This window comes from Pimephales promelas, chromosome 18 (assembly GCF_988280905.1).
Source record: "Pimephales promelas chromosome 18, fPimPro1.hap1.1, whole genome shotgun sequence".
NCBI classification, from domain to species: Eukaryota; Metazoa; Chordata; class Actinopteri; order Cypriniformes; family Leuciscidae; genus Pimephales; species Pimephales promelas.
Genome location: NC_142786.1, coordinates 24,757,912 through 24,783,634, shown reverse-complemented (window position 1 = coordinate 24,783,634; position 25,723 = coordinate 24,757,912). Strand labels below are relative to the sequence as shown.

The following is a 25,723-nucleotide window of genomic DNA, read 5'->3' as shown; positions in this document are numbered from 1 at the left end:
TACATATACCTAATACTACCCATCTCCACCACTTAGATCCAGATCCAACTCCACCCCCTGGATCTTGTGTACTGCAACTGAAGATTAGTGGGCGCAGCAAACTATTGCACCACACTCAGTAACAAAAAAAGAATGCTGACATAGAGTACAGAGGGGAAATAAAAACTTTAATTGGCCATACGAAATGAAAATACAAACCAAAGAAAAAGTAATTTCCAGTCTCCTTCCTAGATACAACCATATCAGAATGAACTGAGGTGAAAAGACAGAATAATGGGCCATTGCCTTTTGGTGCTTGTTATAGCTGTGTGCCTTTCCAACCATGGCTTTTACTCAAGGAGGTGCAGACTGATGTACAGAAACCATTATACAGGGGACTTATGGGTAAAATTTGTAGATACAAGACAGATCTATTAAAAAAAACCAACATAAATACAAACAATTAAGATGAAACGTTGTATTCAGAGACCACTGCATTATTCCTGGGTCTCCATGCTTTCCTCTTCCCCCTCTCCAGCTTCCTCCAATGCTTCCTCCTCCTCTTCCTTGCGTTCTGGTGGTTTCTCATAGGCTTTTTCAGATGGGGTAATGATCACTCCATCCCATGTAGACATCTCGGTGGTGAGATCTGCAGATGAGCACAGACAATTGGTTTAGTGACATAAATGTTGAAACTACATACATTTAATCTGGAATAAAACTCAAACACTCACAACTAGCATCTCCTTCAAGGCCCAAGATCTTGCGGTATCCTCCATGAGAGAGAACCCTCACCAGCGTTTGGGCGGTGAAACACACCATGTCCTGCAGAAACAAATGAATCAGATTATCTGATTTTAACATTAGAATGGTGTATTACCAGTTGACTCAAATGTATATTACCTGCTGCTCCAGTGTCATGACAGTGTGAACACGGAAGTTCCCGCTTTCACACGGATCAGTGATCCCTACAGAACCTGGCAGGAAAAGACCTGCAGCGAGCATCTGAAGACAGCGTCTGCAATACACATGCTCATTTTACCCCAAGATCCAAAAAAGACTGATGCCCATAACCACAAGCAATTGGTTAACAACAAAGAGGAAGTTCTGGCTCACCTGTAAGCAACATTGAGTGGCAAAGGCTGCCTAGAGGGGTTGTTCATGACAGCAGAGTGACCCTGTGAAGAGAGCAACATTACAGATATCAAATCAACTGATATAGTGCAGAAAACCAAGTTAGACTGATAATGGTGCCCACCAGCAGATCCAGAATCCAGGGCGTGAGAGGTTCAAATCCAGGGAACCGGGCTCGAACGTCTTTCAACAAGCGGATCAAAACTTTCACGCTGAATCAACATAGAAACCAAAGTAAGCCACAAAATTCATTCAAGGGATCGTTCACCCCAAAATTAAAACAGTCATAATTTACTCAAACAGGATTGAAACAACTTGAGGGCCTTTTTTTCTGTTGAACACAAAATATATTTTAAAGACAGTTGGTAATCAAACAGTTGATGGTAACCATTGACTTCCATAGTAGAAAAAAAAATACTATGGAAGTCACTGACTGACTACCATCAACTGTCTACAAACATTCATTAAAGGGCACCTATTATGTCCCTTTTAACACGATTTAAAGTAAGTCTCTGATGCAAATAAACTGGTAAACTTTATATCTGTAAAGTGACTCGATGAGCAGTCAAAGTGTGTGCTCTCACTTTAATTTCTGCCATGATCAGTAACGTTAGGCCTATCACTCTAGAGAGAGAAAAAACCAAACTGCTTTATACTGACCCTCATTCACAAAGCAGTCTAGTGTAAAATGATTCGAGCAGTCAAACGAATTTCAGCAGAGTAGTTAAGGGAGCATTTTCTTCTAAAACAAAATGAATCCACCTCGTCTTACGGCAGTGTCTATCGACATTTGTGGGAGGGGCCTGTGGCTGATGTGACACAACAACAGCCCCACGGCTGAAAAGAGACACTACTTATGATTAATGAGGGATAGTACATGGATTTTTATCACTATAGGGTCTATAGAGTTGACATAATAGGCCCCTTTTAAAATATTTTTTTGTGTTCAACAAAAAAAAAAAAAACTCTGGAACAACAAAAATTTGGAACAACCTGAGTGAGTGAATGGTGAACTATCCCCTTTAAAGCCATTAAGAGATAAAACTATCCTTACGTTGACTGAGAAGCATTCTCCTCAAACCAGCGAGCGTGGCGAATGGCTGCCAGAGCACTTTGCAGAACCTTGATGTCCACTGCAAAAGGAAAAGGAAGGAACTAGTTAAAATTCTGGCTGCTATATAGCCGATAATCGATTCATATCAGATGTTGAATGGATAGTTTACCCAAAAATGTAAAGGTTATTTCCTCAATAATAACCTCAAGTTGTTCTAAACGTGTATGAATGTATTTCTTCTGCTGAACACAGATGATGATATTTTAAAGAATGTGAATAACCAAACAGTATGGAACAGTACTTCCATAAACATACAGGTTTGAAACAACTTGAGGGTGACAATTTTTATTTTATTTTAGGATGAACTATCCCTTTAAAATTCTGCACAATGAAGTCTAAATAAACAAACAACACACAGCCAATACATTTAATGACAATGTAGGTAGGCATTACTACAATAACTGGATATTTGTTTTGAGATTTGATAACGGTAACGGTTAGTGTTGTTAAATTATTATTTTGCATTAGACAAAAGTAATCTAATCAAGAAAATAGGCTAAAACCACTGTTCTAAATGAAATATTAAATATATTGAATATTTGAATTAAATATACAATATTGAGAAATAAAAAATATCAGCATGGCGAAACATTGTAGATCCCCAGAAAGCCAATTTGTAAGAAAAACTGGTCAAACTAACAGCTGTAGTGTTTGAGAGTGTGACTTACAGTGAAGCTCTGGGTCCAGTTTGCGCAGGTTGGGTGGAACCGTGGTGATGAGGATTTTTACCGTGGCATCAGCAGAGCTGATCTCAAAACCTGTTTCGTTGGTCAGCATGGACAGTACTGAAGAGAAGAGGAACACATTTCATTGAAAATGAAGGCAAAGTAGTATGATTTTCCCCCATTTTGATTACAAATATGTTTTTTTTCTCTACTCTTAACAGCAACAGCTTGCCAAATTAAAACCAATACTCACCCTCAGAAGGGTCCTGTGTGCGCAGGGTATCAACTACTTTGTTTCCCAAAGCAGCGACAGCTTCCACTAAACAAATAAACAGGAGGGAAAAAAACAGGATTATCAATAAACAAAGCTTTCTTGGGATAGAAGTGACCCACATCTACAACTAAACGTAATAAAACTCATGAAATGATACTCACAGGTGGGTAAGATCTTCAGGATAACCACAAGGTCAGCTACGTTGTGTCCTGTTGTCATGGTGCCCTTTTTATACGATCCCACTTGTCTTACTTCCTCAATTTGCTACGAGGGGGGAATGTAAGACATTAAACATTTATTCTACAAAAGTAATTTGGGGGAGGGGGAAATTAAGATTGACTTATTGAGTGCCTTTGCTTTCTTACCACTTCAAAGTTTCCTGGTGCCACGATTAGGTTGTCAATGACATTGTTAATCTTAGTGACCAAGGACAAAATGGAGGCCTGCAAAAGAAAAATAAAAATCATAAGGCCAAATTATTTAAAGTAAATCAAATAATAATTAGCATACATATTTATTGAAGGAGTAGTTCACTTTAAAAAAAAAAAAAAAACTTTTGCTGATAATTAAAATAAGTTTTAATTATCAGCAAGAAATATAGAAGTTGTTTTTTTTTTTTTTTTTAAGTGAACTACTCCTTTGAAAAATCATTGTACCTGTTCAGAAGGGTTAGGAGAAAGATCTTGGTTCCTCTTTAGCAGACACTCACTGAAAGCAGTCTCGTCAGGAGCCGGCTTCACTCGAGGAAAGGCCATCTCACACTGTAAAAAGCAGTTCATGAGCTGGAGGCGTAAAGGATCAGCTTCACAATGCAAAGAATCAATGTAGAAATGCACTTACAACATAGAAGTCAAATGGTATGTGAGGAACAAAGGGCCGATACCTGTGAAAACAATGATATGGAATGTTAGACCAATATAAACTTAACTTAGTCAGCAAATAAAACATAAACGCATAAAAATAATTAAAAACACTCACCCTTGGACCAAACCTCCGCGGGAGCCGAATCGGCCACCTCGGCCCCTGCCACGATCTCCTCTAAGAAACACAAAAACAGTAGGCTAATTCAATAAAGGGAAACACACGAATGCTATTCTTTTTAACAAAAAAATAAATACAATTTAAATCATCCAGCAAAATCTCAAATTGTAGTCAAATGAGCTAATCTGTTTTTTAAACTGTTGGGGGGAAAAAAACACAATCACAGGTAAAAATGAGCATCATTGTTCACGTGAATGCTCGTTTCTATATTCATTCGTTCGTTCATTAATGTGTTAACGAACATTTACTTGATATAGGAATACAGAGAGTTTTACAAACGACAACCTAATAGGAGTTAAATACAAGTGCATCATTACTCAGTTTTAATGCAAGCACGCAAATAGTAAATATTTCCCATTTATGTTATCCATAAAATGCACACCACGGCTAGCAGAGCAACATGCTAACAGGCACCGGGCTAGCATAGCATCAACATAACAATAAAAAATTCGTCGATTTGATGAACATCGGTTTGTAAATTAGTAAAGCAGTTGATATCTTATTTTTTTAAAAAGAATAAAACAATTCGAACCTCATTGCGTAAGACGTTTTGTCAGCTTAACAGGAACACGCTGATGAGAAATGATCTGCCTCCTTCTACAGCTAACCGCCGATCTGCGCGTTTGGGTGACCGGAAGCTTGTTTTCACAATAAAAGTCCGGGATAACCGTCTATAATAAAAGTCAAAGATAAAATCCTAGTAAAAGTCTCTGTTGTCATTGACAAACTGAAAAAAAAAAAGTTATTGACGATTTTACTAAACTTTAATTTAATTTGACTAATTTTAAAGTCACATATCAAGTTAAATAATATGCAATTGATTATTTGTACTCCAGTTTGTACAGACAGTCAGATGTAACTTACTCGCTTTGGCCGACTTTCGGATTGATGACGCGTCGTGAAAACCCTTTAAAAGGGTTTTCACGACGCGTCATCAATCCGGAAGTCGGCCATTTTGGAGGCACAGAACATAAACAATGCCATTGAACTGAACGGACTCGCAAATTTGGCTGATTATTTCTGCTGAAAAATGGTGAGTTTTGGTCTGTACTAATCGGTCGCATGGGGAAAATACCTTTCGAGTTCTATAGACTGCCAAAAGAGAAGAGTGCAAAAAATGATGAAAGAAGGCGTTTGTGGTTGAGAGAGGCACAGCATCAGCCACATGTGTAACGTAAATTAAGCTTTGACTATGGCTAAAATGTTAACGTATTTACAATGGCTACACACTGTCATTCCAAATCCGATTATCTTTGTGTCCGATCTAAAATGATTTCCAAACTGTGTATCGCAACTGTATAGATCCGATTTGTGAGTCCATGCAGCTCTTGGGCAATACGGCACTGACATTGACATTGATGGAGGGATGCATTTGCAATAGAGATGTTTTTTATGTAATTTTTACAACATGGATATGTGTAGCCACCGCCGCGTGTGGCCTATATTGCGTATTGAGCTGCAGAACTGTAGGAGGCTGTTATGTAATGTTACAGCTTTTTTTTTTTTGCGCTCTTGTCTGTGCCAGTTTATGTTTAAGAAATAATATTTTTCTGCTCGTTCGGCACTTTGTAACTAAATGGCAGTGTTTCGGCAGCGACTTGCAGCATGTCTCCTCTAACAACCACTGACGTTTACATTTTATGTGGCATGAGAGTCGCATACCACCCGAAATCCGATCGTTCAGACGAAGGCATGCATAGGATTTCAAACCACATATGGATGTAGCTTGAAACGGATTTTGTGTGCTTTTCTGGGCTGACAATCTGAAAGTAGCCTATGTCGGAATAAGAAATAAAAGGAAGAATTGGAGTACGGGCTAGAGAAGTTAGCTCGTTCGGACCTTTACCACGTATTAACTTTAGTTTGTCAAAATATTGCACTCTCTCCTGCTTGGTAAGTCCTTCTCTATACAATTTTGCACCTACCACGTTTTTTTTTTTTTTCTGTGTTTTTTTTTTTTTTTTTAGTGTAACAATGTGTTCAGTAGTACATAACAGTGCAATCCATGCTGTTGTTTACATCCGAGTGCCTCCATAATGGCCGCTCATCCGTAGCCTGGCTGCGCCCTCCTACGCACTTCCGCTCAATTTCATTTTACTTCTGTACTACGTGGAAATGAAATGAACTAGAGTCTGGTTGAACCAGGCTAGCTCATCCGGGGTTACCGCCCAGAATGTGACGTCGGTGAGAACCCTCAATTACAGCACAAGATGCTCTTTTAATCATATTAGATTGTTTATGTAAAGCTTTTACGTACACTTAAGCAACTGAAGTGGGGGGCACACCAAATATACATTCTGAAAAAAAAAAAAAAAAGAATAATATACTTTCTCTATACTTTATTATATATATATATGTCAGTATATATATATATATATATATATATATATATATATATATATATATATATATATATTTACTCTGGTGATAATATTATTTTAAATGAATAATACATTAAATTAGAATAAAAAAAAAATCGCCTGACTGGATTGTAAAGTGCTTTGGGTGTTTGTATGTATATATATATATATATATATATATATATATATATATATATATATGACTGTATAGTTTTGCACCACATCATATCCCACTCTATTGGTCAAGAATTTCATTTTTTTTTTTTTCCTAAAACACTTAGTACACGTAGGTTTTGCAGTGAGATCTAGATTTTGACACCATGTCAGGGGTGGACCTGTACAGTAAGTACACTGCCTTTATCAGAGAAGAACAGGCACACGTTATTTTGCCACCCACAGCCAATCAAACGCTCAGTAATCCAATGCTGTGCCATTTTACGTGAATTACGTAGACATTATGCATGTGCTGAAGTAAGATAAGATTTGTTTTTGCATGTCAGTCTCACTTTCACTGTTATTACAGCAATATGCCTTCATCAGCACACCACAACAATTTAGAGAATTAATTAAATCCAGTAATAACAAAGAAGGTAAGAATGTTTGTATCAATTTAATATATATATATATATATATATATATATATATAGCTTGATTAAGTGATTTGTCTTAGCTACCTGTCCTGTCTGGTACTTTGATGATATGTGTGCTTTCTTATAATTCTGTTTAAGTTGAAGAAGAAAAAAAGTCACAAATTGTATTTCTTTAATTATCATGTAACAAAATATACAGTATTAACTTGATTAAATATTTTTTGTATTTTTTTTTCTCCATTTCACAACTAATTAAAACTTTTTTTTTCACACTTTGTAAGACTTACCTTTACATTCACGCACTTGTATTTATTTCTATTAATATATATTGGTTTATATTATGTTATTTTGTAGTACTGTAGTATGAACTGCATTTCATTTTTATTAATTTTCAGATCACTATTCACACACCATCATCTATTTAAAAAAAAACAAGTAGCAAGCAGCAATGGCAGAATCCAGAGACTATGGTAAAGTTCATTGAGCACCACTTAATTTAATCAAAGTTTAATTTATTGCAATTGTATTGTGCATAGTTTATGCATGTTCTCCTTCAAATGTTGTTCTTCCCAACAGTTGGAGACTTCCTGACAGAATTCAAGGAGCAGATAATTACAAGAGCGACTCGGGTCAGTGACATTGCTGAGGCTGTTATCTCCCAAAGTCTGATCCATGAAGTGGCAGCTCAAAAGGTGGAGGCTGCTCCAACCCAGCAGGAGGCAATGCTGCTCCTGTTTGAGGCTTTGGAAAGAGAACCAGCCCGAAACAGAGTGTCCTTCCATCTTATCCTGAGAATGACAGAGCCTGAATTGATTCACGAACTAGGTTAGAATAACTAATAGATTTGTGGATTTTGTCAGTCACTTGACAACAACTGGATCTGTCCGATATACAAATTATTGACAATAAAACAGGTTAAATCATTAATCTTTTTTTTGGCTTTAAAGCCATGGTCATTATAAACTTATCTCTATAAACTCTTATGAAGTGGTATAAAAAATTAAACTTTCAAGAAGATTCCTATGGTAACATAACATTTATGTACATCAGGGCTATGAACCGGTTCAAGGAACAAAAACAAAAACTGGAAATGACCGACATTTTAACAGGAACAAAGAGAAAAAAATATATTAACTGGTTAATAACGTTATTTTATCGTTCTGTTTAAGATTTAATTTGGCAGTCAACCAATAATAAATTGAAACAGTACGGCCAATACAAATGTGACCTTGACGTATCCAACGTCATTGAAATGCCCACGCTCACACGTCAAGTCATCCTATGTAAGTGCTGTCATTAGCTGTTTGATCGCAGGAGTTTATCCGAGGATATGTGACTGGCAGGTTATATCCAGTGTGGTGAGTTATGAAGCCATCGAAAATTGCAGGTTAGTGTAGATCCGCTACTATTCAGGAAATTTAAATTACTAAATTATAAACATTTATTAAACATTTTGTTGTCAAATTTCGTATTGTGGGAGAAAGATCCACTCGAGTTATGAGGTTTAGTCACAATCTCTTAGTCTAAAATTCAATTCAAGCTTGTATAACATAAGTAATACAAAATAAGTTATTCATAATAAGTTATGAACTGGTACATTTTCTAATCAAACCATCTTTGGAACGATTAGGTTACAGAAAGAATGCATGAACTGAAATGTTAAAATACTGATTCTGCTTGGAGTGAACTGATGGACCAAATTATGTTTTTTTTTTTTTGTTTTTGTTTTTTATCAGAGTGGATACAACGCAACAGCAAGCACACGCAAACAGAGAAATGCAGTCCACTCAGTTCTCCCAGAGAAAAAAGAAAACAGGATGGGCATGCAAGAGACATTCAGAAGAGAAAAGACTCACTAAAAAGGCGTAAAGTGGAGACAATACGTGCCATTGAGCAGATCGAGAAACTTTGGGAAGGAACCAAGCAAGAGAGGACTGAGATAGAGAACACGAGACAGAGGATTCAGCGACAGCAAGATGAAATAACTAGGATAACCACAGAGAAAAGTCAACTCGAGAGAACTATTACTCTCATGAAAGCTGAGATGGACCACATCCGTGAAAGAATGGATCGGAATAAAGAGGAGGTAAACCGAGAGAGGGAGAGGATAGAGCAAATAAGAGCTGATCTTCAAACCGAGCAAAGCACCCTGGAGCAAAAGCGTGATGATATCATGAGAGAGAGACAGAATTTGGAGATGATCAGATATGAGACTCTGAGACAGAATGAGGAGCTGGAGAGCAACCGAGAAACCACCAAGTATGAGTTGGAACGAATGGAACAAATGAAAAGTGCCATACAAGTTCAGATTACTGAGATAGAAATGAAGATTGACGAAACACAGAAATCAAAGGTTCAGATGGATCAGATGAAATCTGAAATAGAGCAGGAAAAAAATGAGTTGGAGAGAAAAAAGGATGACATCAAGAAGCAAAAAGACCAATTTGAGAAGATTAAACTTGACATACAGCAAGTGAAGTTGGAAATGGAGCAAAGGTGGCATGAAACAGAAAAAGAAGGGCTGGAACATAGAGCCATAATCCAAAGAGAGAAAGATGAGCTGAAATACCTGCAAGACGAGGTTCAAAGAGCAAGAGAAGAGGCTGAAAGAAACAGAGAGTTTTCAAAACAAGAAAATGATAGAATAAACCAGCTGAGAGCTCAAGCACTTATAGAAAACAATCTCATTGAAAAGAAATGGCAGGACGTCTTAAGAAAAGAAAAAGATCTGGAAGAGCTGAAACATGAAATTGAGAGAGGCAGAGAGGAGTTGGCAATGAATGGAGACCTGGTCAAAAAGGAGTGGGAAAAGATCGAACAGACCAAAGCGGACATGCAAAGTCAAATGGTGTCTATGGAGAACAAAGTTGAGGAAGTAAAAAGAGAAACTGAGAGGCTGAAACATATGAAAACAGAGATTCGGAGGGACAAAGATATTATAGAAAAACAGAGGGATGAAACATGGAAAGCTAAAGAAGAAATGGAGAAGAAGAGGTATGAGTTATTGACAGAGGAGATAGAGCACAGAGCTCGACTGCAGAGGGACAGAGATGAGCTGGTGAGTGTAAGAGTAGAGATACAAAGAGCTAATGACATGGAGAAAGCAAAGATACTGAAAGAGAAGGAAGAAAGTGTTAAGATAAGAGAAGAGGCTAGACAAGAAAGAGAAATGGCAGAACTGATCAAAGCAGAGACCAAGGCCGAAAAAGACAGCTTGAACCGAAGACAAGAGGAAATGCTGAGAGAGAGACAAGATCTTGAGAGAATTAAACATGAAACGGTCAGGGCCAAAGAAGAGATCGAGAACAGTCTAGAGGTCACAATCCAGGAAAATGAGAAAATGGAAAAAATGAAAGCTGAAATTCAAGGGCAAATTGAAGATATTGAGAAGAAGGTTGAGGAGATCCAAAAAAATAAAGAAAAAATGGAGGAAACAAAGGCTGAGTTGGAGGAAGAGCAGGAGGAGCTGGAAAGAAAGAGAGATTTGGTGAGAAGAGAGACCGAACAGTGCGAGTTCCTCAGAAGTGAAATTCTCAGGGTAAAGGAAGAAATGGAGAGCAGGTGGCATGAAACTGAGACAGAGGAAGTCGAACTCAGAGCAAAAACTCAGGATGAGCTGGAAAGACTGGAAAAACTGAGGGACGAGGTCCAGAGATCCCAGAAAAACATTGAGGACAGCAAGATGGAGCTCATGCAGTGGAGGTACAGTCTTGACAAAATTAAGGTTCAGGCAGAGGAAGACAAACATGCCGCCATCAAACAGATGGATGAGGCTAAAGCAAAGGGAGAAGAGTTGAGAAAAACAATAGAACAGATGGAGAAAGAGCGAGAAGAGATTAATAACAGCAGAGAAAAGGCTAAACAAGAAGCAGATGAAATCAAAAGCATGATGAATGAGCTACAAAGACAACAGGCAGAAATAGAGAATAGGATTAGAGACGCAAAAAAAGAAAAAGAGGATGCAAACCATGCCAAACTTGCAGTCCAAGAGGCTGAGATACTCCTAAAAAAGCAAATGGAAGAGTCAGAAAAGAGACGGTATGAAAACATAACAGAGGCGCTGGAGCAAAGAGATGAAATACATAAGAAAACAGAGGAGTTAGAACAAATAAAAGAAGAGATACAAATAGCCAGACGTGAGCTAGAAAAGATGAAGCATTCTGAAAAAGATATGCTACAGAAGATGTTGGAGGATACACAGCAAGAGAGAGAGTTCATTGAGCAAATGAGAACAGCTGTGCTTAAGGACAAGGAAGATCAGGAAAAGCGTTTAGTTAATGAGAGAGAGGAGCTTGAACAGATTCAATTTCAGGTCCAGAATGAGAAGAAAGATCTAGAAAAACTAAGGTATGAGATGATGAGATATAATGTAGAAGTGCAGAGACAAAAAGAAGACCTTAAAAAGATCAAAACTCAGCTAGTTATTGACACAGAGGCCATGAACAGAAGCAGAGAGTTAGCGAGGCAAGATAGAGAGAAAGCTGAACATTATATGCTTGAGATCCAAAAACAAAGAGAGGATGTGAATAAAAGGTTAGAAGAGACAAAAAGACGAGAGGATGCCGTGAGGCAGATGAGGGAGGACATGAAACACGAGAGAGAGGATCTGGAGAAGATTCGCATAGAAGCACTGAGAGGGAATGACGCGTATGGAGAGGTCAAGGAGGAGATTAACAGAGTGAGAGCGGAGATGGAAAGGTTGTGGGATGAGGCTGAAAAGGGAGAGCAGGAAGAACGTGAGAAGATGAACAGGGAGAAGGAGGAGATAATGAGGAAGATGGAAGCTATGAAGAAGGAGATTGGTGAGATTGAACACATGAAGGTGGAGTTAACGAAACATAAGAAGGACATCGATATAAAGATTGGAAAGGCAAGGTCAGAAATGACTAAACTTGAAAAGATGAAAGCAGACCTCCAGAGACAGAAAGAAGATATTGAGAATCAGATGATGAAAGCAAAGAGTGAAAGATACCAGATGGAACTGATGAGGACTGAGATCTTGAAACAAAAAGAGGATGTTGAAAAGAAAATGGAGCTAGCAAAAGCAGAGATGGACAAAATGCAGCATGTCAAAAATGAAATAAAAAGACAAAAAGAAGAGTTGGAGGAAATGATGCAGAAAACTAAACGAGAGATTGGAGAAATGGAGCTGATGAAGAGAGAAATGGAAGGGAAGAAGAAAGAACTTGACCAAAGGATGAAATTGACCATGAGGAAGAAGGGTGAGATGGAACAATTGAAGATGGAGATACAAAGGGCTAAAGATGAGATGGAATGGAAAAGAATGAAAACGGAGAGACAGAAGAACGAAATGGAGCAAGTTAAAGTTGAAATCCAAAGAGCGAGGGAGGAGTTGGAACAAAGGCTTGAGGAGAGAGATTTAGAAGAAGAGAAAGGACAGATGAATCTCACAATAATCAACGTTATTCAGCAGATCGAGGCGACGAGAGAAATGGTGCGCAGAACGAAGTTCCAGATTGAAAACCGAATGGCAGAATGTCAGATGGAGACAGCAGACCAAGAGGTGATGAATGCTGAGATGCAGAGGCTCATTCTGGAGATCGAACACATTCGAGAAATGCTGCAAGGTCTTAAGAGTGAGGTGGAACACAACAAGGACATTATGAAAAGAGACAGGGATGAGATGAAGCTGTCGAGGAACGAAGTTCAACGAAAGAGAAGAGAGATGGAACACAGAGAAGAAAAGATTATGAGAGAACGAGATGAACTAGAACTCATGAAAAATTTGATGCAGCAGCAAAAAAAGGAGCTGGAGGAGAGGCTTGAGGATACCATTAAAGAGAATGATAAGGTTGAGCAGATGAGAGAACATGTGAAAAATGCTTTGGATGATATAGAACAGGCAAAGGAAGAGATACAGAGACAGAAAGAACTCATTGCTCAAGAAACGACAAGCAAAGAAAAGGTAAGTCATAATTTACATACATTTGTCAAATGCTTTATAATATTATCTGTATTATCAATATTGTCAGCAGCAACTGGACTCTCAAAGTCAACATGAAGCATTTGTAACCCATTTTAGTTCCATAATGTAACAACATGTTGTTAAACGGGACAATCGTGAGGTAAAAGAGTAATAAAAAGAATAAAAAGGGGACATTTTTATTTCACGTTGACTTCAAAACAAGTTCGAGGAACATTTCAGAACATTTCTTTCCCCATATGAAATACAAGGGACTTTACATTTAATTTTAACAAAATATTGTGACAAATATTTTGAACTGTACCTAGCATAACTGTATACTGTGTATCTAAAGAATATTGTAAAAAAGATGCAAATGCAAACAAGGAGCTTTTATTCCAGGTTCAACAAGTCATCGTTGCAACTGAGAGCCCAGAGTGTTCAAAAACAGAAGACCCAGCTTCCATTGAAACATTTATAACAGAAGACTTTGAAGTTAGTTTAAGTGAAATTCAGAAAGAAAGACAAAAACTAGAACATTATAAAGAAATCATTTTAAAAGAGAAAGAGGAACTAATGAAGGCAAAAGAGGATATGCAAACAATGAAACATGAAGCAGAAGAGAGGATGTCCAGACTGCAAGAGAAGGAAAAAGAGATGGAAAATAAAACAGTGAGTCTAGAGAATAGGGAAAAACTGCTGCAATCAGAGAGAGAAGAGAACCAAAGAGGTTTAGATACAATATGTAAAGAGAAGCAGCAGCTGAATAAACGAAAACAAGAACTGGACAATATGGAAATAAATCTACAAAGACAGAAAAATGAATTGGAAATAACAAGAATGCTGGAGATTCAACACATTGATGTTCAAGTTCAAACTAATGTGATGGATGACACAATAAAATATGAGAAATATGAGCTGGACAAAGAGCGGCAAGCACAAGAATATTTCGAAGAAGACTTCCTTGCACAAACAAGTACAATGGAGAGACAACTGACAGAAATAAAATTGAGCAAAGCCACAATGCAAACTACGACGAAAACCACAGCAGACATGGAGTTACAATTAGAGCTGCAAAAACAGGAGCTGGAACGAACAAAATATGAGCTGGAAAAGGCAAAGCTAGAAATACAGAATGGATGGGGCGACCTGCAGGCTGAGCTATCAGAAAGTCGAGAAAAAGAAGACATGATAAGAACAGAATTAGAAAAAGCAAGAGATGTCCTTAATCACATTAGACAGGATGTAGAAATACAAAAGCAAACAATGGAGGCTGATCTAAAAGACACTTTTGCTAGAGAACTAGAGGACATGGAAGCTCAAAGAAAAATGATAGAGGATGAAAAGAGAACATTACAGAGCATGAAGTTTGAGCTGCAAAGAGAATCTGCCGATATTGAGAGGGTAAAACAGGACGTGCAGGAAGAAAGACAGAATATTACACTGACCAAGGAGGAGCTGGAAAAAGAGCGACAAGCTCTGGAGTATTTCAAAGAAGACATACTTGCACAAAAAAGTACAATAGAGAGACAACTGGTGGAAATAAACCTGAGCGAGGATGAACTTTCGCTCAAAGAAACCTCGTTGCAAACTGCAACAAGATCCACAGCAGACACTGAGTTACAATTAGAGGTGCAAAAACAGGAGCTGGAAAAAACTAAATATGAGCTGGAAAAGGCAAAGCTAGAAATACAGAAAGGATGGGATGACCTGCAGGCTGAACTATCAGAAAGCAGAGAAAAAGAAGACATGATAAGAACAGAATTAGAAAAAGCGAGATATGTCCTTAATCACATTAGACATGATATAGAAATACAAAAGCAAACGATGGAGGCTGATCTAAAAGACACTTTTGCTAGAGAACTAGAGGACATAGAAGCTCAAAGAAAAATGATAGAGGATGAAAAGAGAACATTACAGAGCATGAAGTTTGAGCTGCAAAGAGAATCTGCCAAAATTGAAAGAGTAAAACAGGACATGCAGGAAGAAAGACAGAATATTACACTGACTAAGGAGGAGATGGAAAAAGAGCGACAAGCTCTGGAGTATTTCAAAGAAGACATACTTGCACAAAAAGGTACAATAGAGAGACAACTGGTGGAAATAAAACTGAGTGAGGATGAACTTTCGCTCAAAGAAACCTCACTGCAAACTGCAACAAGAACCACAGCAGACATTGAGATACAATTAGAGCTGCAAAAACAGGAGCTGGAAAAAACAAAAGATGAGCTGGAAAAGGCAAAGCTAGAAATACAGAAAGGATGGGATGACCTGCAGGCTGAACTATCAGAAAGCAGAGAAAAAGAAGACATGATAAGAACAGAATTAAAAAAAGCGAGAGATGTCCTTAATCACATTGGACAGGATATAGAAAAACAAAAGCAAACGAGGGAGGCTGATCTAAAAGACACTTTTGCTAGAGAACTAGAGGACATAGAAGCTCAAAGAAAAATGATAGAGGATGAAAAGAGAACATTACAGAGCATGAAATTTGAGCTGCAAAGAGAATCTGCCAAAATTGAGAGAGTAAAACAGGACATGCAGGAAGAAAGACATAATATTACACTGACCAAGGAGGAGATGGAAAAAGAGCGACAAGCTCTGGAGTATTTCAAAGAAGAAACACTTGCACAAAAAAGTACAATAGAGAGACAACTGGTGGAAATAAACCTGAGCGAAGATGAACTTTCGCTCAAAGAAACCTCACTGCAAACTGCAACGAGAACCACAGCAGACATTGAGTTACAATTAGAGCTGCAAAAACAGGAGCTGGAAAAAACAAAAGATGAGCTGGAAAAGGCAAAGCTAGAAATACAGAAAGGATGGGATGACCTGCAGGCTGAACTATCAGAAAGCAGAGAAAAAGAAGATATGATAAGAACAGAATTAGAAAAAGCAAGAGATGTCCTTAATCACATTAGACAGGATATAGAAAAACAAAAGCAAACGATGGAGGTTGATCTAAAAGACACTTTTGCTAGAGAACTAGAGGACATAGAAGCTCAAAGAAAAATGATAGAGGATGAAAAGAGAACAATACAGAGCATGAAGTTTGAGCTGCAAAAAAAATCTGCCGATATTGAGAGGGTCAAACAGGACGTGCAAGAAGAAAGACAGAATATGGATAAATTGACAGCACAGCTTAAAAAAGACAGGGAGGAACTAGAAAAGAAAATGAGTGACATGCAACAAATACAAGCAGAGTTAGCGGGAGAAAAGAAAGCTCTAGAAATTCTGAGAGAGGAGAATGAGCTGACATTGAAGGGGATCAAAGTGGAGAGATACACTCTTGAGAGGATAAATGAACTTGTTTCTCAACAAAAAGATGATATAGAGAAAAGAGAAACCGAACTGCAGCAAATGCAGGATGACTTTAACAGACAACAAAAAGATATGCAGGAAATCCAGAATATAGTTTTCATGCAAAAAAGTCAACTTCAGAAAAGCCAAGATGAAATAGAAGAAAAGCTAAAACAGGTGGATGATGTCATGCAGTTCACACAAAATGAAAAAGACAATCTTGACAGAGAGAGGGTGGCTATAATGGAACAGAAGCAGCAGATGGAGAGCAACATGACAAATGCATTAAACAGGGAACTTGAAGTGGTAGCGCTTGTGAAAGAAGAGGTAGTAAATGAGAAGCGACTTATTGAGGACTGCAGAATTACTTTAATGAGAGCTACAGAAGATCTAGAGCAAAAGAAAATCGATTTGGAAAGACAGAGGGAGGAAATAAAACTGCAAAGGCTGGGTATTGCAGGCGAACAACACAAGTTGGAACATATTAAATCGGTGCTGCAAACAGTAGCTGAAGATACTGAGAAGCTAAGACAAGATACATTAGCTGAAAGACAGACACTTAAAGACACTACAGCACAACTCCAGAAAGAAAGAGATGCCATTGCTAGTCTTGCAGAGGAGACAAAAAGAAAGAGAGAGGACCTGGATCAAATGCAAGCTGATCAGGAAAAAAACGTTGAGATATTGAAGGACATGAAGGCTGATCTGCAAAAAGAAGCAGGTGCCATTGAAAATCTAAGACAAGCTGTTCAAAATGACATACAAAATGTAAAAGACATGAAAGCTCAAATTCAAAAAGAAAGACAATGCACTGATAGTCTAGTTGAAGAGATTGAAAAAAGGTCAAAAGCTCTGGATGAGATGCAAATGGAGATTGAAAAAGAGAAGCAAGAGGTTGATTCTGAGAGAGACGCACTAGAACATGAAAAGTCTAGGCTCAGAGATCTCAAAGACGAATTTGATCAGCAAAAAGAACAGGACATTACAAGACTGGAAAATCTTAAGAAGATGAGTGAAACCACCTCAAAAGAAAGGTGCATTGTGGAAAGTGATAAAGAATATTTAAGACTCAGAGAAAATGAACTAAATCAAAAAGAAGCAGAGATTGAATACAAACAAAAACAAATGGACGAGTTGAAGAGCAATTTAAGGATGGAAAAGGTGCAAGTTGAGCAGATACAAGCTGAACAAGAACAACAATGGGAAGTTTCACAAGGAAAAATTGAATATGTAAAGACTGCAAGAAATAGAGAAATGACAGATTTGGATGAAGCGAGACAGGAAATAGAGAATTTGCGAGAAGAATTGAGGAAAACCAATGAAAATGTTGAGCTCCAAAATAAAAAATTAACCGAACAAAAGGAATTATTCGAATGCCACATGAAATCTTTGGAAATTGATAAGGAAGACATGGAAAAAGATAAAGCAAAACTACAAAACGAATTTGAGGACTTTCAGTTTAAGAGGCAGTGCTTTGAGAAAGAGATACAGCAAGAGAAAGCTGAGCTTCAGAGAGAAGCTGAAAATATCCAGAGAATGAAGAAAGAGGTTATGGATGAAAAACAGAGTATAAAAGATATGGCAGACCGAATTCAACATGAGGGAAATGACAGGAGAGAAACTCTGGAGAGGATGTCCCTTGAGCTAGAAAAACAAAAGCAAACCACAGAGACCGAAAAAGATATGATAGAAAAGCAGAAGTCAGAAGTGGAGAAGAGCAAAACAGAGATAGCTAGAGCCAAAGAAGATCTTGCTGAAATGAGAAAAAAGAACAATATTGATATGTCAGAGATCGATATGCAGAGAAATTCTCTTGAGCAAATGAAGATGAACATCTCACAAGAGGAACATGAAATTAAAAAACAGAAAGACAGTTTAAGACACCAGGAAAATGAACTGATTAAACGTATGACAAAATTGTATGCACAACAGAAAGAAACAGAAGAGATTCAGGACATTATCATCAAAGAGAAGAGTCAGCTCAATGAAAGAAAGGCTGAAATGGAAAAGCAAAAGCGAGAATTAGATGATGTGCTGGACACACTCAAGAAAGAGAGGACTGAGATAATGGTGGAAAGACTAAGAGTGAATGACATGCATACTGAACTTAAGAGAGAAAGTGAATCAGTGGAACTGATGAAACAAAAAGTTCTCAGAGAAAAAGAATCTATTGAAAACAGAATGAAAATACTGAACAGAGATCTAGAGGATATGAAAGAAAAGAGAACCATCTTAGCTGAGGAATTTAAGACCTTAAACGATCATAAACAAACGATTGGCAAAGAAAAGAAGGAATTGGATATGATGAAAGCTGAGCTCCAACAAGAAACTGAAAATATTGCAAATCTAAGGCAGAACACTGAGGAAATGGCAATCAAACTTCAAAAAGAAAAGGAGGATATAGAGACTTCTGTTGCCAGGATCAGAGAAGAGGAAGCAAGTCTAAGAAAAGAAAAACAAACATTTAAATCTGATAGAGACACTTTCAGAAAGGAAAAGTTTGACCTGGAGAAAACTAAGACAGAGATAAACAGAGCCAAGGAAGATCTTGAGAACCAACTTGAATCTCAGAAAAGACTAAATAAGATAGCATTGGCTGAGATACAGAAAGAGAAGGATGTTCTTGAGCACTTGAGAATGAACATATCAAAAGATAGAGATGATCTAGAAAATGAGAGGGATGACATTAAGAGGGAAAGAGCTGAAATAATGAATCAAAAACAGCAAGTTGAGGTAAATTTGAGGGAAGAACTGAAAAACGAAAGTGAAAAGTTGGAGCTGCTAAGAAAGGAGTTGTATGATGAAAAGGAAGGAATTGACAACATCAGAAAAACGATAAAAACAGAAATGGATGATTTGGAACAAACAAAGCTTGATGTAGTTAAAGACTTGGAAAATTACAAACTTCAGAAACAAATGATTGAGGATGAGAAGGACAAAATTGAGCAGATGAAAGCTGAGCTAAAAAGAGAAGCTGAAAATATTGGAAGGATAAAGCTAGAGACAGAAAATGAAAGGCAAAAACTTGAAGAAGCAACAACCCAACTTAAGAAAGATAGAGACAATGTTGACATCCTTGCTAAGGAACTTAACAAGAAAAAAGTGGGTCTAGAAAACAGGGATCGGGAAATGGAAAGGCAAAGGAAAGCAATTGAGTCTAATAAACAGATGCAGGAAATGGCTTTGTTTGAGCTGAAGAAAACTGTGACAGATATAGCAACTGCGAAGGAGGATCTTGAAAACCAGCTTGCGGAAGAAAGAGAAAAGAACAAGATCGCACTTGCAGAAATACAGACAGAAAGAGACATGCTTATTCTACTGAGAGATAATATTTCAGTGCAACAGGATGACATTGTAAATGAGAAGGAACAAATGAGACTGAGAGGGATTGAACTTGAACAAATCCGAGCTCTGATTTACACACAGCAAGATGAAACGGAAGCTACAAGGAAAGCTCTCACAATGGAAAAAGATAGACTCGAAGAGAAGAAAATTGAAATAGATCAGAGACAGAGAAAAATAAATGAAATCATTGATTTTGCAACAGAAGAAAAGGCTAATCTTGAGAAAGAAAGGTCTGAAATTATAGCAAAAAAACAACAAATGGAGACCGAACTTGAGCTCTTTAAGGTAGAACTGAATAATGGAAAAGAATTAATCGAGAAACGGACCCAAATGTTGAAAACATATGAGGCTGACGTGGATGAAAAAAAAGAAGCTTTAGAGAGAGAGATAAAAGAGCTCAGATATCAAAAACAAGCTATTCAAGATGAGAAGAAGGATGTACAACAAATGAAGATAGAGCTGCAAATAGAAGCCAATGCCATCAAAAAGATAAAAGAAGAAACACAAAATGAAAGACAGGGTTTGGAAAAAATGGCCGAAGAACTTCAGAAAGACAGAAATGATATTATTCATCTTGCTGAAGATATAAGGAGAAAGAATGAGCTCATGGATGAAATAAGAATTGCAAATGAGTCTACACTGGCAAATCTACAAAGAGAGAAAAACAATCTTGAGCAAAAGAGAGTAAACATCTCCAAACAAACAGATGATATTGAAAAAGAAAAAGAGAAACTAAGACTCAAACAAGATGAACTAGAGCGACTGCAAGAAGAGTTTCATAAGCAAAAAAGTGAAATAGAAAAAGAAAAGAGAGACATTGATGGTGAAAGAGCTGCAATGCTCAGGGAAAAACAGGACATGATGACAGAACTGAAAAAGAAGACTGAAGATATTGAGATCCAAATGAAGGCAGTATTGACTGAAAAGGAACTATTGGATAATGACAGGCAACTGCTGAAGAGAGACATGGAAGATCTGCAACAAAAAATAATGAATGTAGATAGAGATTCAGAGAGTCTGAAACTTGAGAGAGAATCTTTTGAGAATGAAAAAGAATCAATGAAACAGATGAAAACTGATCTGCAACGAGAAACACATGAGATTGAGAAGATCAAACTAGAGACACAAGATGGAAAACAAAAACTGGAGGCATTGACCGCTCAACTCCAGAAAGAGAGAGACACCCTCGATGAGATGAATGAGAACATCAAAAGACAAATGCATGACATTAAACATCAACAAGACCAAATCAGACAAAAACAACATGAATTAGAGCAGATGCAAACTGAAATTCAGAATCTGAAAAAGGAAATAGACAATGACAGACATATTATAATGAAGGACAAAAGTCAGCTTGACCTGAGACAATCTGAGCTTGACAAACAACAGACACAAGTGAATGAGTTTATGGAAATAATGAGGAATGAGAGAAGACAACTAGATAAAGATAAAGAAGATATGGAAGAACAGAAACAACAAATGGACAAAAGAAGAGAAGATGTAGACCAAAGAAGAAATAATTTGGATGAAGACTTGAAGATGCTGATACTTCAGAAACAAGTGTATGAAGATGAGAAGAACAAGTTAGAACAGATGAAGATTGAGCTGCAAAGAGAAGCTGATGAAATCAGAAAGCTAAAAGAAGAAACAGACAATGACAGAGAGGGTTTGGAAAAGATGGCTGAAATACTTCAAAAAGAGAGAGAAGATATTGTTCATCTTGCTGAAGATACAAAGATACAGAATGAGATCATGGATGAAATGAAAGTTGCAAATGAGTCTACACTGGCAGATATACAAAGAGAGAAATACAGTCTTGAGCAAATGAGAGTGAACATTTCCAAACAAAGAGATGATATTGAAAGAGAAAAAGAGAAAATAAGACTCAAACAAGATGAACTAGAGCGACTGCAAGAAGAGTTTCATAAACAACAAAGTGAAATGGAAAAGGAAAAGAGAGACATTGATGGTAAAAGAGCTGCAATGATCAGGGAAAAACAGGACATGATGACGGAACTGAAAAAGAAGTCTGAAGATATTGAGATCCAAATGAAGGCAGTATTGACTGAAAAGGAACTATTGGATAATGACAGGCAACTGCTGAAGAGTGAAATGGAAGATCTGCAACAAAAAATATTGAATGTAGATAGAGATTCAGAGAGTCTGAAATTTGAGAGAGAATCTTTTGTGAATGAAAAAGATTCAATGAAACAGATGAAAACTGACCTGCAACGAGAAGCACATGAGATTGAGAAGATCAAACTAGAGACACAAGATGGAAAACAAAGACTGGAGGCATTGACCGCTCAACTCCAGAAAGAGAGAGACACCCTAGATGAGATGAATGAGAACATCACAAGACAAATGCATGACATTAAACATCAACAAGACCAAATCAGACAAAAACAACATGAATTAGAGCAGATGCAAACTGAAATTCAGAATCTGAAAAAGGAAATAGACAATGACAGACATATTATAATGAAGGACAAAAGTCAGCTTGACCTGAGACAATCTGAGCTTGACAAACAACAGACACAAGTGAATGAGTTTATGGAAATAATGAGGAATGAGAGAAGACAACTAGATAAAGATAAAGAAGAGATGGAAGAACAGAAACGGCAAATGGACAAAGGAAGAGAAGATGTAGACCAAAGAAGAAATAATTTGGATGAATACTTGAAGATGCTGATACTTCAGAAACAAGTGTATGAAGATGAGAAGAACAAGTTAGAACAGATGAAGATTGAGCTGCAAAGAGACGCTGATGAAATCAGAAAGCTAAAAGAAGAAACAGACAATGACAGAGAGGGTTTGGAAAAGATGGCTGAAATACTTCAAAAAGAGAGAGAAGATATTGTTCATCTTGCTGAAGATACAAAGATAAAGAATGAGATCATGGATGAAATGAAAGTTGCAAATGAGTCTACACTGGCAGATATACAAAGAGAAAAATACAGTCTTGAGCAAATGAGAGTTAACATCTCCAAACAAAGAGATGATATTGAAAGAGAAAAAGAGATAATAAGACTCAAACAAGATGAACTAGAGCGACTGCAAGAAGAGTTGCATAAACAACAAAGTGATATGGAAAAGGAAAAGAGTAACATTGATGGTGAAAGAGCTGCAATGATCAGGGAAAAACAAGACATGATGACAGAACTGAAAAAGAAGTCTGAAGATATTGAGATCCAAATGAAGGCAGTATTGACTGAAAAGGAACTATTGGATAATGACAGGCAACTGCTGAAGAGTGATATAGAAGATCTGCAACAAAAAATAATGAATGTAGATAGAGATTCAGAGAGTCTGAAATTTGAGAGAGAATCTTTTGTGAATGAAAAAGATTCAATGAAACAGATGAAAACTGACCTGCAACGAGAAGCACATGAGATTGAGAAGATCAAACTAGAGACACAAGATGGAAAACAAAGACTGGAGGAAATGACCGCTCAACTCCAGAAAGAGAAAGACACCCTAGATGAGATGAATGACAACATCACAAGACAAATGCATGACATTAAAAATCAAAAGGAACAAATCAGACAAAAACAACATGAATTCGAGCAGATGCAAACTGAAATTCAGAATCTGAAACTGGAAATGGACAATGACAGACATATTATAATGAAGGACAGAAGTCAGCTTGACCTAAGACAATCTGAGCTTGACAAACAGCAGACACAAGTGAATGAGTTTATGGAAATAATGAGAAATGAGAGAAGACAACTAGATAAAGATAAAGAAGAGATGGAAGAACAGAAACGGCAAATGGACAAAGGAAGAGAAGATGTAGACCAAAGTAGAAAGAATTTGGATGAAGACTTGAAGATGCTGATATTTCAGAAACAAGTGTATGAAGATGAGAAGAACAAGTTAGAACAGATGAAGATTGAGCAGCAAAGAGAAGCTGATGAAATCAAAAAGCTAAAAGAAGAAACAGAAAATGATAGAGAGGCTTTGGAAAAGATGGCTGAAGTGCTTCAGAAAGAGAGAGAAGATATTGTTAATCTCTCTGAAGATATAAGGAGAAAGAATGAGATCGTGGATGAAATGAAAGTTGCAAATGAGTCTACACTGGGAGATCTACAAAGAGAGAAATACAGTCTTGAGCAAATGAGAGTGAACATCTCCAAACAAACTGATGATATTGAAAAAGAAAAAGAGAAAATAAGACTCAAACAAGATGAACTAGAGCGACTGCAAGAAGAGTTTCATAAACAACAAAGTGAAATGGAAATAGAAAAGAGCAACATTGATGGTGAAAGAGCTGCAATGATCAGGGGAAAACAGGACATGATGACAGAACTGATAAAGAAGTCTGAAGATATTGAGAGGCAAATGAAGGCAATATTGACTGAAAAGGAACTATTGGATAATGACAGGCAACTGCTGAAGAGAGACATGGAAGATCTGCAACAAAGAATGATGAATGCAGATAGAGATTCAGAGAGTCTGAAAGTTGAGAGAGAATCTTTTGAGAATGAAAAAGAATCAATGAAAGAAATGAAAACTGACCTGGAACGAGAAGCACATGAGATTGAAAAGATCAAACTAGAGACACGAGATGGAAAACAAAGACTGGAGGAAATGACCGCTCAACTCCAGAAAGAGAAAGACACCCTAGATGAGATGAATGAGAACATCACAAGACAAATACATGACATTAAACATCAAAATGAACAAATCAGACAAAAACAACACAAATTTGAGCAGATGCAAACTGAAATTCAGAATCTGAAACAGGAAATAGACAATGACAGACATATTATAATGAAGGACCGAAGTCAGCTTGCCCTAAGACAATCTGAGCTTGACAAACAACAGACACAAGTGAGTGAGTTGATGGAAATCATGAAGAACGAGAGAAGACAACTAGATAAAGATAAAGAAGAGATGGAAGAAGAGAAACGGCAAATGGAAAAAGAAAGATGTAATGTAGACCAAAGCAGAAAGAATTTGGATGAAGACTTAAAGATAATGATACTTCAGAAACAAGTGTATGAAGATGAGAAGAACACATTAGAACAGATGAAGATTGAGCTGCAAAGAGAAGCTGATGAAATAAGAAATCTAAAAGAAGAAACAGACAATGATAGAGAGGGTTTGGAAAAGATGGCTGAAGTGCTTCAGAACGAGAGAGAAGATATTGTTAATCTCTCTGAAGATATAAGGAGAAAGAATGAGATCATGGATGAAATGAAAGCTGCAAATGAGTGTACACTGGCAGATCTACAAAGAGAGAAATACAGTCTTGAGCAAATGAGAGTGAACATTTCCAAACAAACAGATGATATTGAAAAAGAAAAAGAGAAAATAAGACTCAAACAAGATGAACTAGAGCGACTGCAAGCAGAGATTCTTAAACAACAAAGTAAAATTGAAGAGGAAAAGAGAGACATTGATGGTGAAAGAGCTGCAGTGATCAGGGAAAAACAGGATATGATGACGGAACTGAAAAAGAAGTCTGAAGATATTGAGATCCAAATGAAGGCAGTATTGACTGAAAAGGAATTACTGGAAAATGACAGACAACTGCTGAAGAGAGACATGGAAGATCTGCAACAAAAATGTATGAATGCCGATAAAAAGCAAGCAAATGAATTTGAATTGGCGAAGTCTGATTTAGAGAAGATCAAAACAGAAATTGCTAAAGCCAACAAAAATCTTGCAGAACAGCAGGAAAAAAATGAGATTACAATAGCAGAGATGCAGAGAGAGAAGGATACTCTTGAAGAAATGAGGGAGAACATCTCAAAACAAGCGAAGACCATTGAAAATGAGAATGAAAGTCTTTCTCACAGAGAAAGTGAATTTGCGCAGCTGCAGGAAGTCATGTTGAAACAGCAGCATGAAATGGATGAAATGAAGAACAACATCGTGTTGGAAATGAGTCAACTGGACCAGAGACAAAATGACATTGATCAATTACAGCAAGAGGTTGATGATCTAATGGAATTCACAAAGACAGAAATGACCAACCTAGAAAGAGAAAGAG

General features: G+C 37.2%; 2 protein-coding genes across 2 annotated transcripts in view; one reads left to right on the top strand and one right to left on the bottom strand.

Annotated features, from left to right (window-relative positions):
* Nucleotides 1–146: 146 nt before the first annotated feature.
* On the bottom strand, nt 147–4,895 carry ilf2 (interleukin enhancer binding factor 2). The gene is made up of 14 exons (XM_039680682.2): nt 4,740–4,895; nt 4,145–4,204; nt 4,007–4,049; nt 3,823–3,927; nt 3,532–3,609; nt 3,328–3,430; nt 3,146–3,211; nt 2,896–3,012; nt 2,168–2,246; nt 1,238–1,325; nt 1,096–1,157; nt 883–997; nt 714–804; nt 147–628 (listed from the first exon to the last, which is right to left on the bottom strand). The coding sequence occupies exons 1-14, from the start codon at nt 4,742–4,744 to the stop codon at nt 477–479; spliced, it is 1,164 nt and encodes a 387-aa protein (XP_039536616.2). The 5' UTR covers nt 4,745–4,895; the 3' UTR covers nt 147–476.
* A 2,164-nt stretch (nt 4,896–7,059) lies between these two features.
* The window catches only part of LOC120485418 (uncharacterized), a 44,254-nt gene continuing 25,590 nt past the window's right edge, over nt 7,060–25,723 (top strand). Inside the window, exons 1-5 of the mRNA XM_089123221.1 lie at nt 7,060–7,157; nt 7,553–7,627; nt 7,734–7,982; nt 8,894–13,083; nt 13,483–25,723. The exon at nt 13,483–25,723 is cut by the window's right edge and continues 25,590 nt beyond it. Coding sequence (XP_088979347.1) covers nt 7,606–7,627; nt 7,734–7,982; nt 8,894–13,083; nt 13,483–25,723 — 16,702 coding nt within the window. The 5' untranslated portion in view covers nt 7,060–7,157; nt 7,553–7,605. The remainder of the gene's footprint in view (nt 7,158–7,552; nt 7,628–7,733; nt 7,983–8,893; nt 13,084–13,482) is intronic.